Raw genomic sequence first — 20,285 nt, forward strand, 5'->3', positions numbered from 1 at the left:
AGAAGACGGTTTCCTAATACAACTTGGATTTTAGGCCTACACCAAAATGTACTATTTCAGACTCCTCTGTGAAAAAGAGAAAACAGTAGTAGCTCCTAAGAGTGGGGGCTACAAAAGGCGTAAGAGAGAAGGTGTGGTCTGATAGGGAGAACATTCCAGTTCTGGGAGGAAGGTCGCTCTGGCAAGGAAAACCCACCCCAGACAGGTACAGAGAAAAGAATAGAGAACAGCCATTTGGACAAGCTGAATCACAGCACACTGAGCTTTTGGAAACACATCTAGCCAAAGAGGAGAATCTTTTGTTATTTAGAATCATAGGCTTTGAAAGTTTGATCAAATAGATCCAAGTTTCCCTGAAGGGACATACGACTACCCTAAATGGGGAGCCTGCCACAAATCCTCCTCAAGTGTTAACTTTGTGGAAACAAACTGAAGTTTATTTTGTGAGGAGAGATAGTAGATGATTTTCCTACCTCTGTTACATTTAAATGCAAGCCACTTAGTGATTTGAGAAGCACTGCTGTTTTCACAATGTCACCTTTTCATAGTTCATTGTGGGCACAGTCAATACAGCATAGAACACCTGAGTATTTAAGAGGTACTTTTAGTGTCACCATCAGATATGAATTATGTAGTGTGCATACACATGCACATATATCTAAATATATTATGTTTAAAGACAATAAATACATACATAGAATTAAGATACAGAATTAAAGTTTATGAAGATGGTTGCACAGGATACTTTTTGTTTACTTTTGTTCAGTTGCCTTGAAATTCCATCGTGTAGGCAGATCCATGCTAAGATCAAAACTTACATATATGTAAATATCTAACATATTTGTAAATTTATATATAATAAATTTTATATAGTTACATATACAAATTTTATATCTAATAAATATATTGGATATTTATATATATATTATTTTTAGCCAACAAAAATAGCTTAATAAATAGAAACAATTTCTCCAGGGTGCCTTTCCTCCTTAAATAGAGTACTGTGTAAAGGATGTAGAGAAATTTTGGAAAGAAAAGTGTGTCTGTATGCGTACATGCCAGATGGGATTGGGTTTCTCACCTGTGACAAATGAGCACTAGTCCACTAATCATGTCCAGTCCTCCTCCTCCAGACGACTTCCTCAGGTTCTAACCACTGGCCCAGCAGACACATCATGGTCTGTGTTTGCAATTTGCTCAAGTTTTTATAATATTGCCACATGGTATACTCGAAGTTACTCACTTTCCACATGTTTGTTATGAGGTATGACAGCGGGAGCAGTCACCTACTTACTTGTGTTTATCTTCTGGAGAGAAATATGCTTTTCCAGTTGTCTCCTCAGCTTCACCTCAGCTCCATATTTCCCGGTGGTCCCATTGTCAGCCAGAATGAAGTGGGAATGCATGCTGTTGAGAACAGTGAGCTTGCTCATGGGATTGGACATGGTCTGATATGGCCGGACCACCTGCAGGATTTTAAAAGGAAGAAGCAGAAATCAGAGGAAAAAAAGAGGAAAATATGAAAAGGAGAACCAGACAGAGAGGAAACAGAGAGAGAAGGATAAATCAATTCTTCAGTACAGAGAAAATGGAGTTTATATCCTCTTCCTAATACCGCTGTGGGTAGCAAGTTTTATGGTCAATGTTCCCCAGTCCCAGCAAGATTACAGTTAAAGAATAATTTTATTGTATTTATTTATATGCTGAACTGATACAGAAGCTAGAGTTTGTGCTCTCATCATACTCAAAAACTGACGTGTGAATGATTGTGTCATTTTAAAGTCGATCTTTCATTTGCTGATGAACCACAAGTAATTTTCATGTTTACTCATGTGGTTTTTTCTTTCTCTTCTCCATGGTGTCCATACTCTAATGGGCAGAGCTGAGCAATTATGGTTCTGGAGGCGGGTGAGGGTGGGGGTGGGGGCCAGGGTGATCGTTTCTATCCAGCCCATTCAGTCATCTGAAGATCTGTTAATTAAAAGGGGGGCAGCCTGGGTGGCTCAGCAGTTTAGCGCCGACTTTGGCCTGGGGTGCAATTCTGGGGACCCGGGATTGAGTCCCGCGTTGGGCTCCCTGCATGTAGCCTATTTCTCCCTCTGCCCGAGTCTCTGCCTCTCTCTCTGTATCTCTCATGAATAAATAAGTAAAAAAATAAAAAATAAAAAAATAAAAAGTGAACACTGTTCTTCTTAGACACCTTATTTAAGTGAAAATGTTGAATGTCAAATACATGTCTCCTGAGGTGGGTTATGAATCAAAATATTCATCTCTGCCTTTTTTGTTGTTGTTGTGTTATTTTAATTTCATGGTGAATTATACTACCTAAAACAGAGTAAGTCTTTTAGATTTTTGATATCAAAAGAAAGGCAAAACCTATTGTGAGTTTTAGTTGCTAGTTCTAGTTGCTTTGTAGACGTTATCTATATTCCTTGCAACAATCCTGCAAGGTAGATACTTTTATGCTTATCTTGTAGATGGAGAAACAGAACTGGAGGTAAAATAGGTTTTTCAAGAGTTTCTTACACACAGAACCAGAATTGACACCCAAATATGAGTCCAAAATCTGTGCTTTTGTTCCTCTTTCCCACACTGCTTAGACACAACAGAAACAAGATGATATTTTGGAAATCTACTCCTATAATATTTAGATAGAGAATTCACTCAAGACTATGAAAAGGAATATTTCACAAGCTCATTGTTACCCAGGCCCAGTAACAGTTATCCCTGTACTGAATCATCAGAAATGACAGCACAGAAATAAATACTACTGGGTTTTTATTTCTGTGCCTTTGTGCACAATTATGGAATCGAGATGTTCTCATTCATTTTTAGTATGTAATAACTCACCATGAAAAGCTGTAGTAAGATTGAGTAGTTTGTTAAAGAAATTACGAAGTGGTTTAGTAAGGGCAGTCTTTAATAGTAAAGATCTCATAAAAGTCATTTTTTAGATCTTGATTCCAATTTCCAAATCCATGTCTATGTGCCTGGCAGACAGAATCTACTCAATACATAGTGAATGAGTGAACAGGAAAACTTGAGACAGGCATGCTTTTGTTCAGAATTGAAAAAAAAAGGGGGGGACCTACTCTTTTCTGAATTGTTTGGGATTTGATCTCATCTAAATTTAAAATGTGTAATTTTGAGCTTTTGAAATATCCTTCATTCCTTTTAATATGTCTTATTTGTTAATGTAGCATTAATATAACATTAATTCATAGCTTCATTTTAGTAGACTCTTAGTGATAAAGGAAGCTCATAACTTTTTGATTATTGTTTCCAGTAATGGGTGGGATTTTTTTCCAGTAATGGAGCAGTATTCAATTACTCCTTTGTCTAGATGAGTGCATAAGAGTCCCCTAAAATAAAGAGACAGTGGTTTGCTAACTCCATCCTGAGTTCTTTATCACTGGAAGAGTAGGTCACTTGTGGTTAAAATTCCCATTTTATTGTTACTCATTTTTGATCATAAAACATTCATTCTATAGCAAAGTACAAGTTAATAAATATTAATGCTTTGTTGAAAGAGGCTTAGCAGAAGGACTTTTCTTCTATCCTTAAAGTGCCTCTGCGTTGTGCTTTTGGACAAAAGAAAATACTTCAGTTACTGTTCTCTATTTTCTGACAGCGGGTTCCCAAGTATCCACGCCAAGGAGGAGGAAGACCCAAATTATTTCTTTGAGAGGCAGGGGACAGTGGATTTTCTAGAGGTTAATCTATGTATTATAGTGAATCCCAGACACTTGTTCCAACTGAGACACAAGAGCACATTTTCTAATTCCTGAGAACCTAATGAAAGACCATCAGTGAACATAAAATTTTCAAATGAATAAGGTAGTGAAAGTAATTCTGGGCCATCTGACATACTTATCACAATCTGAGAATACCAGAACATCATTAAATCATCTAACTATACTCTATATGTCTGTTTCCTCTGCCACATGATTCTAAGGACAGTAGGGCATCAGCCTTCTGAGTTCTGACCTTTTTTTGTGTGTGTGAAACATGGCACACCAGCTCTTTGGAAATACTGTTCCTTTGAATCAGTCATGGCAAGAGGGTCAAGTTTACAGTGTCATCCATGAATTGTAATTTCTTCATCTTACTGCTCCCCATTTCATTTGATCATATAAGTTAAAGGTGGTCATATTTTGGCAGAGATTTTGTCTGCTGCATAATAGGGGATGTACATCTGAAAAATATGTAAAATGCTCTGATTTATTTTCCCACCCTCACTAGAGGAAGATTTGCTGAATCCTGGAGAATCCTGAACATACGAGCCATGGAAATCTGTCTGAATCCTATTAGTTCTGCCAGTGGCTGTGTAAATCTGAGGCTCACATTTTTAATCTGTAAAAGGGAAATGAGAAAACCACTTACCTCATGGGGGTTAGATGAGATTATAGGTGCAAAGCACTTGGCACTTTGCCTGGATTCTAGCAGGCAATCTATAAATGTGAATTCCTTCTCAAGCTTGGCTCTATTTTACCAACTATAAGCTGATTTTCCAATTGCTAGCAAGTGACCAAAATGGCACAATGACAGACAAATCACTGACTTTTGTTTTACTCAAGAGACTGGAATCAATCAATTTCAGTAAAGTGAAAAATCAGCAATCAGTTGGCAAAACACACAATGTGTTAGTACTTGGTCGCCTCCTCTCAGGCCATTTAAGAGGGCGATGCTCTGGAATTATTTGTGGATTAACTGAAAAGTTGGAAAGAACTTCCCAAATGCTTCAAGAGGAGTGCATTTTAGTCCAACTTGCCTACAAAACCCACTTAATATTCTTCATAACAAACATACCAGCATTCTATTCTTGTTTGAGTTATAATTTGCATATCTACAAAAGACTTGCTGATCTTCCTGCTATGTTTCTCAAATAAGAAAAGAAATAATGTCTTTGTGTCACATGAATACAAATGATGTCTTCCCTCTGATAAAATTTTGGAGGTAATGCATCCACTTTCATTGTTAAGAGTTCCTAAAAAAGGACTTTTTTGGAAATGTGTGTGTGTGTGCATGCATGCACGTGTGTGTATGCACATGAGCACATAGCAAGAACAACTGTGACATGTTCAGGACTTGGAGGCATATTAGATTGCTCTAGCCACTTCTCAGCCACTTTGTTTTTGAGAGAATCAAGCCCTAATGCCTGTACATAATAGATCAACTTTCCTAAGAATATAGGATGGTACCATCTTTGAGGGAATTAAGAAGGGAGACACTCAAATAATTTTCCATGTTCATATTTCAGAAGAGGAATCTGGGTTGATAAAGGCTGAATGGCATCTGAAAGGCCTACATATCACGTGATCTTTCATTATTGGTAAATATGGGATTATATATACTTAGAAGGGAAATTTGCTTAGAAATGGATTTTAGGTGCTTTGTACTCTTTAGGTAGCACAGGTCAGAATACCTCTGAGTAATGACATTTTGCCTCTTTCTTATTCCTCAAAGGTAGATGGGAGAATTCTGCACTCTTTAATATATCTACAGCACTTTGTACACTGATTGGTAAAATTCTGACTCCAAGGCCTCTGTATATCTTGACTCTGAAACAAAAAGGCAATGAAGTAGAAGCTGTTTAAGAAATTAATGAAGGTGGGGGGTGCCTGGGTGGCTTTGTTGGGTAAGCAGCTGACTCTTGGTTTTGGCTCAGGTTGTGATCTCAGGGTCCTGTGATCAAGCCCCAAGTTGGGCTCTTCACTTAGTGGGGAGTTTGCTTCTCTCCCACTCCCTCTGCCCCTCCCCCATTCTCTCTATCTCTAAAATAATTAAATAAAAATCTTTTTGTAAAAGGAAATTAATGAGGGTGAAGGCCTTTTATGTAATGTATTTGTAGGTGGGGATTGATCTAGAAACATCATGGAACATCTTAACATTCTTTATGTGCTGGTGTCAGTGTGCTACATTTCTTACCCATGGATGGGCTTAAGTGGATCATTTTGGAGCTGATCTAAGATACCTGCTTGAGTTTTACTAGCTATTTTCATGCCTGTTCTGGTCTTACTCAAGAGTACTTAATGGGTAGTCTGGAGATTGGGGGGGTTCTAGTTCCTCCAGCTACTAATTTGTGACCTTGGGCAAGTCTTTCAACTCATTTCTTCCTTCCTCTATGTACACATTAAGAATGTCTTGAGGAAAGGTAAGTGATGAATATTGTGCTGGCTTGAGGAGAAATATAATCTTGTACCTAGGTAATACCTTTCACTAAATGTTCAAATTTATATGTATTAAAAGAAACCTTTTCGATGGTAGTTTCTCATCTATAAAGTAGAGGAACTGATTGTAGTTTCTGAGAGCTTTCTACTTCTAAGATTGAGTCTGGACAGCCTGTGTTGAAAAGTACATTCACTTCTTCCAAGTTAGTGCAGAAAAACAACAAAAATGTGGTTCATTCATGTCCTGGGATTTCCTCTGTTTTATAGTGCTTTCCACAATGCAAAGGCAGTTTGCTCATCTGCAACTCCTTTCCTGAACAGAACTAAATTGAGCTACCTTGGGTTTTTGAGTCATCAGTCACAGGCCTTTGGCAATCCCTGAACTTAGGACCTGGTGAGGTACATATTAACATGCCCCCGGCAAGTAGCAGTCTAGGGCATGGGTGGCACACTGAATCATTCTTTCCCTCCTAGTAGGACTACGATTTTAAATTAGGCAGGAAGAAAATTAGGATTTATTGATCACTCATCATATGCCAGGCACCATGATAAACACTTTCCCATGGATTAATCCATTCCATGCTTATTTTATAGGCAAAGCTATAGATGCTCAGAGAAGTCTTTTGGCCAAATGTGTCCACTAACACTTTTTCCTCTAAATCTACACAGCAGATAGATCTTAAATTCCTTTATAGGCCAGGAGACATTTACAGGGAAAATGGAGGACCCAGTCTGATTTTAAATTTATAAAGGATATTATGGTTGGTTTCGCTGCTGGACATTTTTGCCAGGGGCTCAGCTGAGCACTAAAATTCTTGTGACAGCTGATCAGATTATTTCCAGATGAGTCATCTAGAACTGTATAGTATGCAGAGGTTAGGAGAGGCAGCAGCAGGCAGCAAGATGGGAGTTCGTGCTTTGGAGAAAGGAAGACAAAAGGGATGGGCAAGGTTGTCTTAGGATCAGCCATGCAGTTTCTGGGAGGGATGAGGTGATATTGCTGAGACGTGGGCAGCACCCTCTGTGTCTGAGAAAAAGGAACACAGGGACTAAGAGGATGAGATAAAAGCAGAATAAAGAAAGGCACTGTGTGTCCTCGTAATCCTAGCGAGGCCTTAGAAATAGGTGCTAGCAGGGGTACTGGGCTGGTTATTTCCCATTTAGCCAGCTCAGCTGCAAGTCTATAGGAGGGTTATATGAAACCCAGATGCTGTGTCTCAGCCCAGCAAACCAAACATGAAACCAGCAAATCCAGAGATCCATCCCAAAGAATGCTCAGGTACCTCAGGGCATAATTCACACTAAAATCCATGGGTGGGGGACGCCTGGGTGGCTCAGCAGTTGGGCGCCTCCCTTTGGCCCAGGGCATGATCCTGGAGTCCTGGGATTGGGTCCTGCATCGGGCTCCCTGCAGGGAGCCTGATTCTCTCTCTGCCTGTGTCTCTGCCTCTCTATGCGTCTCTCATGAATAAATAAATAAAATCTTTAAAAAAATTTAAAAAAATAATATCTACGGGTGGAACAATTATGTCTTTCTGCAGCATTTTGAAAATGTGTCCCTCAACTCGTGGGCTTGTAGAGGGTTACATCATCCTCATTTCACACTCATCTCCCTTTGCCCTGTCCTGAGGGAAGCCATGGACTGTCCAGGTTAAGGGCCTACTTATAGTAGAGAAAGGCCCTTAGGTTCTAAAAGGGGTTACTTGCTTTAGAAATCACCATGCATCAGTGGGGTGGTTTTAAAATATCTTTAAAAATTCTTTGAAAAATCTTCCCTTCCAGCCTGCAGTCTTTAGTGACTCACTTCTAAGAAATAGAAAAAAAACAGAAGTGATGGTGTACAACTTGCAAAACTAGGTCATGAAAGGGTTCCTTTTAGCTCTCTTGGATCACTTACTCTGGGGGAAGCCAGCTGCCATAATAAGGCAGCCTTCTGGAGAGATCCACATGATGAGGAACTCCTACCAACAGCCATGTGAGTGAGTCATCTTGGAAGAAGGTACCGTATCCCCATTCGATCCTTTATTATTTTTTAAAAATTTTTTTCCATTCGATCCTTTAGATGATGCAGCCCCAACTGATATCTTGTTTGTGACCTTAAGAAAGACTCAAGCCAAAACCACATAGATAGGCTCCTAATTTCTGACCCACAGAAATCGTGACACAATAAATGTCAAGTCATTAAGTTTTGGGATATTTGTTACACAGTAGTAGATAGTAGACAACACAATGGATTATTATTGCTATCTTGAGAGGTGGTGCATCATAATTTTGTGACCTCTAGCACCTCTCTGCATCCTGCCTGGGCTCCAGTCTGCTCTGCTTCCTGTTCTGGCTGGAGCGATGTCTGCCATCCTCCACTCTTACTGCTCCTGTCTGACACCTCACACCATCCTTCCTCACTGGGCAGATGGCCAGATTCCCACACCTACACATCTGCCAGTCGGGTAACCCAAAGCAGGTTGTTCCCCTCTGTGTCTCAGCATCTCCATATGTCAGTGCAGATTAATAATGATAATAACCACCACATTGGGGGTACTGTAAAGATTAAGTGAGATATAAAGCACATGGCATGATGCACATATGATCTCAGATAAATGATCGCTGCTATGATTATGGAGAAGTCGTGCCGCATCAGAGGTGAGGATGTGGTCCCAGGAACTGGATGGCCTAGGTTGAAATCTCAGCTATGTGACTTACAGTCATGTAACTACCAGGCAAGTTACTTAATCTTACTGTGTTTAGTTTCACCATCTGCGACATGGAAGGATTACAGTGATACTAAAAAGAACAACTTCTGAATGCCATTATGAGAATTAAATGACCACCTGTGATGTGTGCTGAAATGTATTAAGTTCAACAAAACTGCTGGTATTATAATTATTGTTGTTGTTATATTTATTATTATTTCAGTGATAAATAATAAACCTCTAGGCTGACACATCAATATCCTGCCACCAACCCTTTGCATAGATACTCTTTCCTCTTCTCCTTCAGGTATAAGGATACAGATAGTTCCTCTCTCCTTTAGCTCTGGACCCCATCACCTCAGGGCCACTCTAGGGGTTATTCATCAATTCCATTCTCACTATCTCTATTTTCTCCCCTATCATCAACATATAAGCAAACTCAAGTCTCTCCCTTCTTGCAGAAAAATCCCTCGAATTACAGCTCCTTTCAGCTACTCATATCACTTCTCTTCATCACACCTAAACTTCTAAAAGGTTGGTTTCTACTGGCCATCATCCTCTGGATACATCTTATATAACCTAGTCATGGAAGTCCAATAAAGTCCATGCAAGGACCATTACTGGGAAGTTTTCTGAGCTTATAATATGAAGTCATATTTGGCTTGCCTTAGAAATAGGTGACAAATGCACTGAGTTGATAACTACATGAGAATTATCAATCAGGTGCATTATTAAACTTGATTTTTCTTGTCTTGTAATATAAAGACAGCATTGAAAGAATGCTTTCCAATTAAATATAAGAACTTTTAAAGGTTATAAAATTCTGAGAATAAGCCTGCAGTTTAGGGGAAAATAGAAGATATCATTGAATGTCATGATAATTTAATAACCACATAAGATGATGTGTTGGAAATCTTCCCAAATACAATTTTCATCCTAAAGTTAAAATGAAAAGTGCTTTTTCTTATGATCATTTCTGGATTTCTAATTTGGCATGTGTTTTGTCAATCTACATTTGGGAAAAGACAAATTATAAAGGTTTCAGAAACTGTTCAATTACCTGCAACCATTCTAGTCACACTGTTTTCTAAAGTAGGGGAATCTAAGGCCACTATGAGTCATGTAAAAATTTTAATTCAACAGAAGTTCTTTCCTGACTTTACAATGGGGATACTGTCATCATCTGTCCAGATCAAGATTCTCTAGGGACAAAGAAAAGGGTTCTGGTCAATCTCATAGTCTGTTTTTTAGGTCAATTTATAGATTTTGATATTTGCCAGTATCTCAACTAACAATAACAACATCATTAAGTATTTTCTTATATATTACTTGGCATGCCTCTAGTTAAGTGTATGGGCTTTGGAGACAGTGGATCTTGATTCCAACCCTTATTTAGTTTCCTTACATAATAATACATAGCTCATAAGGTTAATATATGCAATTACAGAGAGCTTCCTCAAATAGGAGCTCAATAAATTATAATTACTATTATTATGATTATGCTAATTCAAGTTGTATAAAGATAGAGCAAATGTTTTTATAGTCCACTTAGACATAAAGGAATCCACTCTTACAGAGTTTTTGGTCACATGTCAATGCCTCAGGCTCATGCAAAGTGTTAGTGGCTAACAAGAAACAAAGAAAACAATTAAATCTCTGTTTTCCAGGAGGTTTTACCTAAATTGGGGAAGAGGATGGTTGTAGGAGAATTACAATCAGGGATATGACATTATGGGTGAAGTTAATCATGGAAAACATCTTGGTGGAAGTGAGCCTTGAGCTCAGTTTGATGGAAGAGAAGTTTATGGGTTGTAATAAAAGAAAGGGCAGTAGGAATCATATGGAGGAATCATAGAGGAGTAGTAAAACTTGACAGCTGAACAATAGTCATTTTCGCATTTAATGGCAGAGCAAAAATTATTACCATCTCGGTATTCATAGCATTATTTCTCACCAAATTCTGTTGTTTTGATCTATTAATTGGAGGTTTGAGCAAACAGAGTAGAAGATATTTAAATTTAAAGAATCAAGTCTAGTTCATTTCTCAGTTGGGTGGATCATGCCTCTCTCAAAGGGATTACAGAAAGACCTGTTCTCATTCCATTCTTCTTTGCCCCCATACATATCCAACATGTAGAAGCTTCACCATCCACCTCCCACCTTGAGTTGCTATATAAGAAAATAGTTTTATATTTAAATCCTTGATTTAAAAATGCCTTTATTATAGTTACTAAGGTATGATCAACTTTGGGGAAGTGTGTGGAGAAGAAATTGTGGTAAAGTTGCAAACTAGGTAAGATGTATCATTACATTTTTTTTCTGTAACATTAATTTTCCTTGTAGCCTTAATCTCATTATGCCCAATCCATCTTCATCCATATTTACTGAGCACCTGCTATATGTGAGGCTCTAAGTTGAGCTCTGTGAATCCTAAGATACATGCCCTTTATCTTTAGAGTCTAACCTAAAGTCTAGCTAAGTGATAAGACTTGAAGGGAGGTAGATGCTTCAGAATATCAAGAAGCAGACCCAAGGGAAAGCTAATTTTTCTTTTTTATGTTTAGGACTAGTCTTTGACTTTATAGTGCCATTTCAAAGAGACAATCAATGCTACTGTGAATAATAACTGCTGTGTCTACTACTTATATCAATAAAATAACTATAGAACTACTTGAATGTTCAGCTTCTGAAAGTGCTCATCTGAGAACCATCCCCACAGAAATAAAAGGATCTTTATTTTCTATCAGTTTGGAAATAAATCTACTGTAATAAAATATTAGGCATAAGAAATGGAGCCTTTCTTTTATCCCTATATTTTTACTTCAAGTATGTTTCCTACATTTCCCTTGACATTGATTTTGGGCCACTTCAACCTTATTCTGGAATACAGACATAGACTAGCCCAAAAGTACAATTTCTTTCAAAGGAATGCATTTTTGATAGAATTCTGAAGTGGCAACGATTTTTAATAATGTGTGAGGTTTTTTTTTTTCTTCTGCTACCTGATGTCTGATGCTAGGAGGTTTGTTTTCTTGATGTTTATTACATGTAAATTTATATATATATATATATATATTTATATATATATAAATTTATATAAAGTCGAAGGGAAAGGACACAAGGCCCTAAATTAGGCTAGCTATGAAAATTCTTATAACTACGTTAGTTTACCAGATGACACTTCTACGTCAATGATTTTTTAGGGAGACTTCTTTCTCTGACAACCTAGCACCACATGCCTTTTTCATTATAACATTAGACTAGTAAACACATATAAGAATTTCCTCAAACTAGGTCATAAATCCTGTACACCAAGAACAGAACTTTTGAACCACATAATATACAATGTGAAAAACAAATTCCGTTGTTATCCAAGTGCCTGAGAGATCCTTTGCATATTGCAACTCCCCAGTTTGGAGTGGGGAAGTGTTGTTTCAGTGTGGTTGAAATTCAATAGATTTTTGGTCAAAGATTTATTAAGAAAGTAAAATACAACTGTTTTTCTTGCGCTTTTTACAATCTGTCAATGTCAATCCTTTTCTCGATGGTCTCTCTGCAGGTTCACTTGGATCCTTGTGAACCACGGTTTGGCTCCAGTAGTCCCCTATGGGCATGGAGAATAAATGTGCTCATTTTACTGAACATGAGTCTCCTTCTGCCCTCTGCATGGGGAATCAAGACTATTTTCTCATTGGGAAGTCAGACAATGCATAGGCATATGTGAGTTCCTACTGGCATAACACTGGGAAGAAATATGGGTAGAAAGAAAGTAAGAGTAAAAAGGAGCACAAGAAGAGGCGAAATCAGGGGAAAGGAGCTCAAATTGGAGGAAGATGAATCAGGGGTTTGTTATTCTTCTAACTCATCAAGGCAAGTAAATGTAATGTAAGTACTGTCTCTCTGCACTCCTATAGAACTTACAAGACACACAAAATGACACACAAAAAGGCAGTCGGTCGCCATTCTCTGTAAATGCTTAGGCAACTGAGGTAATTATTGGGTTACTCTATCTTGAATAAAGAAGTAAGCAGCTTCCATTTATTCATTGCTCATCTGAATAAGAAAGTTCCAAAACGGCTTTTCCCCTCACAAAAAAAAAAAAAAAAAAAAGAATAGTAACTAGTAACTCCGTTTTACACTAGAGATCCTGAAGAAATGAACATTTAAAAATGACTTCTGAATCATCACAACAGTCTAAAATAATTAAGTCATTTGTTAATAAAATGTACTATTAAATGCTTTTGGCGGGATCCCTGGGTGGCACAGCGGTTTAGCGCCTGCCTTTGGCTCAGGGCTTGATCCTGGAGACCCGGGATCAAATCCCACGTCGGGCTCCCGGTGCATGGAGCCTGCTTCTCCCTCTGCCTATGTCTCTGCCTCTCTCTCTCTCTCTGTGTGACTATCATAAATAAATAAAAATTAAAAAAAATGCTTTTGGCATTAGGACACTTCAGCATACTCTCATTCTCATTCTAGTTTACCATCAACTTCAAAGCCAGCTTGGAGTCTGAGGCAAGCATTAACCCAAGTATATTTCATCAAAGACCAGTTCTAGATACTCTAAAAAAAATTAGCAATGCTTGTTTTTCCAGGGGGTTCTGCCTACATATCACTTTGGAAATTGCTGCTTGAGATAATCAGGTTGTGTGTGATGTAAAACAGCCAATAAATTTTAGTTAAGAAAATGTTACACTGATAAAATTAATATCTCATTTCTTACCCCATGTTTTCTAGATAAATTAGTGTTTCTACACGTGATTGTGTAGCATTGATAAGGATGTTTCTTATGCACTTAAATGTCCTGAAGGACTTAAAGAGTGTTTTATTGCATTTCATGAGGTTTGATTTTTTTTTTATTCAAAGTATTTTGCATTATATTAATAATTGCAGATGCTATGTTGTATTAAAAAAAGATGGTTTCACTGTATTGCTGCACAGTAGAAGAAGCAATTTAGGACCAGTTAATTCTCAAGCTCTGAGTTTTTAGCTCAGACAGACCTCATGGTACTTGGAAAAACTACTTAGAACATTTGTTATACCCTGTGGTAGGGCTTGATTGGGAAGGGAAGACTATATTGATCTGGTTAGAGGTGCAATGATCAATAATTAATTGTTAGGATTATTAGAGAAAATAACAGTGAATAAAGTATGGTAATTATATATAGTTTAACTACAATTCCTATCAATTGGAATTTTGAGAATTGTTATATAGGGGGAAAAGTCTGGTGGTTATTAGGAAAGAAAACCCTGTAAGGGAAATTGGGGATAACCTGTTTGTGGTAAACAAGACAAAACACAAGAGAAACAAGACCCTAGGAGAAAGAGAAGTAAGATGATGACTCAGATAAAGTAAGGTAAGTTCTCTCTGGCAAAAACTATTTGACTGATCAGTCAGTGTGCGGCTCTGGACCTGAGAGAAGGAAAGAGAGGTCGGCATCTTGCTGAGTTTGGTCAAGGGCTTCTGAGTAGTTTCTGAGTGGGAAGTCAAGATCCCAACTGTGCCCACCCCTTGTCTGAGCATTCAGCAAATGAAAGACCAACTGGGGAAGCCACAGCTTGAATGGAAAGGATCTTCCTCTGTAGCTTTCCTGAGCTAGCTGAAGGGCACACAAATAATAAATAAGCTGGAGACCTGGGGTGAGAGGTCCCCATTTAATGTGGGAGTTAATGAGCTCATGTTGCTATATGTTACCTGGTGTTAATCTGGACCATACTGAGCCAATAGCACTTACAAGATTTGATGGGTAAGGAAAGACCACTGCTTGATTCAAACCAAGAGTATAGTTAGTAAGTCCCTAATTAAGATCTTTTCTTCTTCTTCTTCTTCCTTTTTTTTTTTTTTTTAGGTTGTATTTATTTACTTAAGGGAGAGAGAGAAAGAGAGAGAGAGATGGGTGGGGAGGAGAGGGAGAAGCAGGGTCCTCATAAGCAGGGAGCATGACACAGGGCTCCATCCCAGGACCCTGGGATTATGACCTGAGCTGCAGGCAGACACTTCACCAACTTAGCCACCCAGATGCCCCTGGGATCTTTTCTGATCATAAGACTTGACACTGGAGTTTATATAGACATATTTTGGAAAATACATGGTCTTCCAATAAACTATTCCTCACATGAATTTCATTTTGGGAAGTGGGAACCAAAAGAGTAATATAATATGCGTATTTTGAAATTCTAATTTTATTTTACTCCTTTGGTATCACTTCCAGGAGAATTCACAGACAGGGGCAGTTTCCAGGACTTACATCTCTTCCAATCAGGTCCTCTTGGTTTTCTACAATTCCCCACGGGGCGATGCCTATGGTACAGATCTTCCCTCGAGACTTAGATGCATGATCCTTTAAGGCATCTCCAACATGGCGAATAACACCTAAGAGGAAAAAGAAGTATTTACTCTTTCCTTTAAAGCAATTACTCTCTGTTGATCTAAAGGAAATTGTGATAAATGTGTCTCACAAAGTTAAATGCACTGAATATAAAATTTTGACACATTTCTACACAAACTACATGTGTTCAGAAGAGAACATAAATTTGTGGGTCTAATGTCAGATGTATTTGTGGGACTTGTATATGAACTCCAGCAATCATTTCTCATTTGACTTTAAATTCTTTTTTTCCTAAGAAAAAAATTAAAAAGTGTCCAGTATTGTAAAAAAACAAAACAAACATGATTTTTTAAACTCAGGGAACTTTTTTCTTGTATGATAAGCATAATAATATTAGTATGGCAGAACCAATACCATGAATATGTCCTATAAAAAACACCATGTGGAATATTATATGACATCTACACCAGGGTTTGTGTATGAGCTAGGGTCATTCAAACAGAGTACTTAGCTCAGATTTTGTTAACCTTGATTTCATCTTCCTATTTATTGACACATAATGTAGAAACCCTACTTGTAAAGAAAACCTTGTCATATTCTATAGAGAATTTATGTTTAAAATATATAAATACAGCTTTTTAGCTTCATCATTCTAATTGTTTTCCTCCTCTGTTATAATAGCCTTCCCCATCACTGTGGTCTTCCTCATCAGAGTTAAAAGTGAAAAAAATTCAGTTGACAAGATGATAGGGAACCTACCTATTATACTTTAATAAAGACAAACTGTATTTAAAGAAGATGTGGTTTCTAATGTATTAACCTCCCTCTCAAATAATCATTTTTATAGAAGATATAAAATACATTAAGACAAGTTGCGTCCACGTATCAAAATTCCACCCATTCCTCGAGGAAAAATTCATACCTAGTGCCATTTCCTATATGAAAGCTGAGTTGGATTTGATTTTTTTTCTCCCTTTGAGCAAGACTGTAGTTTGCATATCTTGAATAGCTTAATATGTTACATAATGTATTCTTCTGTGATTCACAATCACACATGAGGGTAAATCTCCTTGTGTGGTGGGTTGAGAGGTCAAGGTCTCACTTCATCTTTGCATGCTTCAGGTGCTAGCACAGAGTATAAGCTCTAACACTGAGCTAAGCACACAAAATGCACCAGGCAGTTTAATCTTGGGAGAAGATACATGTGTGTGAATCATTCCATTCTGAAATACTTAGAAGATCAAACAGAAAGACTTTCTTTAAAAAAAACATTAAAAAAGTAGTGTAAATAGCACTAATCCATATGGAGACACACTGACAACACTAATAAGAATATCAATTTCACTGGTAGCTTTATCTAGGGATCTTCTAAGATAGAGTACTGGTAAAAAAAAAAAAAACTCAAGTATAAATAAGAGTTAAGCTGTGAATATCAGTGTTCACTTCTTCCCCCCATTTACATGTACAACTCCTTTAGGTTCATCAGGGCAAGACGTTTAACTTCACGGTATGCCCTCTATCAGCCACAATTCTACTATTACCTCTTACCTAATGTGAGATGCCACCAATAGAACTTCACTGTGGGTATTAGATTGAATGCTAGCCTGGGGTGAGGCAGAGATGAACTCTCTGGTTTACAGTATTCATGCTGTAACTTCTTCCTTTGATACTGGGTACATTTTATAAAAGAAAAAAAGTAATAAATAACATTCCGAGTTCCCAGAAATGGAAGATGGTTAACAGTTTCTTTTTAACCTTTAGAAACCTTTGAGTGGGTCTGTAGATGAGGTGCAGGTTATGCCAGGAAAGCAGAAGACTGAATAATCCCGCGTGAATGAGGCCAGCTAAGCTGAATGGAAGCTGGAGCCTAAAGCCTGAACAGTCACTGAAAGATAATTGCCCGGTAGATATTTGATTACTACAAAATAAACAGCAAAGAGCTGACTGAGCAGGTCATTCTAAGATCATGTCACTTTACAGGCTGAGTCAGGATTTCACATAACGATGATGAGCGTGGGCAATCTGCAGAGCTCGCTGCTCAAATGCGCCTATGGAAAGTTTGCACACTGAAGGGTCACAAATTCTAGGTATTGAGGAGAATTCTGAGTGCAGGTCTTGCTCAAATACTACCCAAACTGCAAACGAATGAATAAACAATATTGAGATAACATCTGATTTAAAAGTAGTTGGCCCTGAGTGATGTTTGGACTATTCCACAACTCCAAATGTCTAGAGTCTTAGAGCCTTGAAACAAGTATGTGTGTATGTATATATATATATGTGTGTGTGTGTGTGTGTGTGTGTCTGTGAATGTGTGTGTGTATGTACATATGCAGTCATCTTTATTATAATTCATAAGCACATTAGAAACAGGCCCGGATCTTTAATAAGACATTTAGGATCTCATGGGCTTCTGTTTTCTCTTTTTTTTTTCGGCGGGGGTGGGGAGGGGGCTTCTGTTTTCCATTCAGTTATGTAGTTAGAAAATCCAGTTTACTTGAGACTGGTGGAAAATGCCAAGTAGTTATCTTAGTTTACTTAAGTTTTCTCCTCATAGGCATTCTGGAATCTTTGGGCTTCATGGGTGAAAGGACCATATTCATTCAGTGCTGTCTTGCCCGTATTCATAGACTTGCCCATACTCAGTGCTGTCCACATTCCTCAGATTTCAATGGGTACCTGTCCTGATTCTTAAAAGTATGGTTCTAGGGCCACACCTGAGAATTTGCTTTTCTAACCTATTGTTCTCCCCTGATTTACTGTAAAGGGTGGTTTCAAAAAGGGGTCAAATGTGCCCAAGTTTCCAAACCTCCATGCTTATCTCATAAACAGCATTTATCACTCACTTTACCAACTCTCCCTGCCAAATAAAGGAAACCAAAAGGATCAAGTATCAACTGCCAATGTTAGATGAAGCTCCTCTTCTCTCCTCAAATCAAATTATTCGGAATCCTAAGTGATCACAGCCAACCTCAACGCAGCACTGCAATCTTTCTCAAAAAGACCCTTGAAACAAGTTTAAATGAACTTACTGCAGTTATTACTCGAGTACTTCCAGTTGGCACTTTGGACTCAGGCTGGGGAAATATGTCAAACCCATTTACAGGCATCCATTCCCTTATCGGCTGCACATTCAATAATGTGCTGCATGCAAGCACTTAACTGTAAGTGGGTCTGTGAGAATTGATTTGATAGTCTATCTGTATCACAATTTAAAGAAACTCATTTGGTAGGAGAAAAAATAATTGTTTGGAATTTAGAGTGTGATATGTCTTCTCTTAGTGCAGAGTTGATTTAACAAAATATTTTACATAGTATACACACAATCCTCCAGACTTTGCTGTCACAATTTATGTCCCAGATGTAATGGGCATTTTACAAAAATTAAAGTTATTTGTGTCAAGCTTAAAAAATCACTTAAAGATCAGACACAGGCCTTCCGATTTAGAGCAGAAGTTATTCTTTAAAAAATTCTCGGATACTTGTGGCATTTGAGGTATTGAAAATACCCTGTGAAATTCCATTCGTTGTGTTTACAAATTCTGTATCATCAATATTAAAAGGCCCAAACTGCTTTTCAGGTGTAAGTAATTCTTGGTGAGAACTAACTATGGTTATTGTGTCAGTAATGGAGGGAGGAAGAATCAGAGGATGGAGATCCAGCAAATAATGGACACACGGGGGTGGGTGAGAGATGAGGTGGGGTGAACAGAAATATATTTACCCTTAGGAGAAAATAGTCTTAGTTACAACATTCTCATGGCCTTCCTTAGGTCATCTTTTTCTATTAAATTACCTGTGTTAACCCCTCCAGTGAATATCCATGCTCCGGTTGTCATGGCTGCTTTGATGAGACCCTTCCCAAAGACTTGCTTGAGTTTTGGCTGGAGTTCAAAGTTCTGCAGTCCGCCGTGCACAGAGATGAGAAGCTTGGGAAGCTCCAGCTGCCATTCCTTGGTCATCAGATGCAGAAGGAGATCAGGTTTTGTATCGAAGGATACTCGCACATACTGGAAGAAGATGGGACTGATTAGGGAGACAGGGCAGGGCTGGCTGTGGGGGCTTATCTCTTTACTGATTGTAATGATGTGTATAGTGCTTGAAGAAAATGCTTTCATGTGAAATCTGATTTTATAAAAAAAAAAAAAAAAAGGCAAATCACTTTCTTTACCAAAAGATTCTTTGCTTGATGAAGGCATACCATTTTTAAAGGTTTTCTCGAAATGGTGAAGGATTACAAACTCTAAAATTGTTTGCTGTTCTCAAACGCAATGCAACTACAACTTTTCCCAAGTATACCAACTGGACTTAGATATATCTGTTTCTGTGACCCTGTCACTTTGACAGGTTTTGGAAAATTCTGCAGTTCTACCTAATGTAATGAGAATTTTAAAATGAGGTAACTGTCGACTATATTTATTTAATCTATAATAACTGCATACTAAGTATTTATCTTTTTAAAGAAGACAAATGACAAAAGGCATACCAATCATTCTTGCAGAATAATCTAAAAAACTAAAGCGTATATCAGATTTCAAGGTATTAGCAGATGCACTTGGAAATAAGTATACTAAGTACATATAAATGGAATGCTATAAATACATACAATGATAAACATGTATATAACCACATACATACTCATTTAGGTCTCAGTTTAATTACATAAAGACTTCCATCTTTAGCTGGAACAACTGAAATACTGGGCAGATATATTTGAAAGCCTTTTGAAATGCATTGCAGAGCAGACATGAAAAGAGCAAATATCCAGATCCCCAAACAAAGTAGAAGCTGGAACCTCAGGAGATAAGGAAGGACCAAAGCAGGCTTTGGACTTGAGGGTTTTTCCTAAACCTGGGAAGATGTTGGCACCTGTGCTTTACCAGCTTTATGCAGTAAAGGGGACCCCATGTAAGCTGGGATACTTCAAAGGGCTCCACTCTCATGTGTAAGGAAGAAAACAGTGAGTAAGTCTGATGTACAGAAGTAGAGAACAAAGAAGCCTACCTGCTTCCACCTTGGTTCTGAGTGGATGCAGAAAAAAATTCTCCTCTGATTATTTATAAAACAGGGGGCCTTCCCAAAGGCTTTGATCCATATTC

At 38.0% G+C, this 20,285-nt stretch overlaps 1 protein-coding gene across 30 annotated transcripts in view; it reads right to left on the reverse strand.

The window, feature by feature from the left end:
• Positions 1 to 20,285, reverse strand: part of TRPM3 (transient receptor potential cation channel subfamily M member 3) — an 862,465-nt gene that overhangs the window by 210,721 nt on the left and 631,459 nt on the right. For all 30 annotated transcript variants that reach the window (XM_072762579.1, XM_072762569.1, XM_072762536.1 and 27 more), the window contains exons 4-6: positions 18,983 to 19,196; positions 15,106 to 15,230; positions 1,295 to 1,466 (exon numbers count right to left, since the gene is read on the reverse strand). In XM_072762579.1, coding sequence (XP_072618680.1) covers positions 1,295 to 1,466; positions 15,106 to 15,230; positions 18,983 to 19,196 — 511 coding nt within the window. The remainder of the gene's footprint in view (positions 1 to 1,294; positions 1,467 to 15,105; positions 15,231 to 18,982; positions 19,197 to 20,285) is intronic.

This window comes from Vulpes vulpes, chromosome 1 (genome assembly GCF_048418805.1).
Source record: "Vulpes vulpes isolate BD-2025 chromosome 1, VulVul3, whole genome shotgun sequence".
Classification (NCBI taxonomy): Eukaryota; Metazoa; Chordata; class Mammalia; order Carnivora; family Canidae; genus Vulpes; species Vulpes vulpes.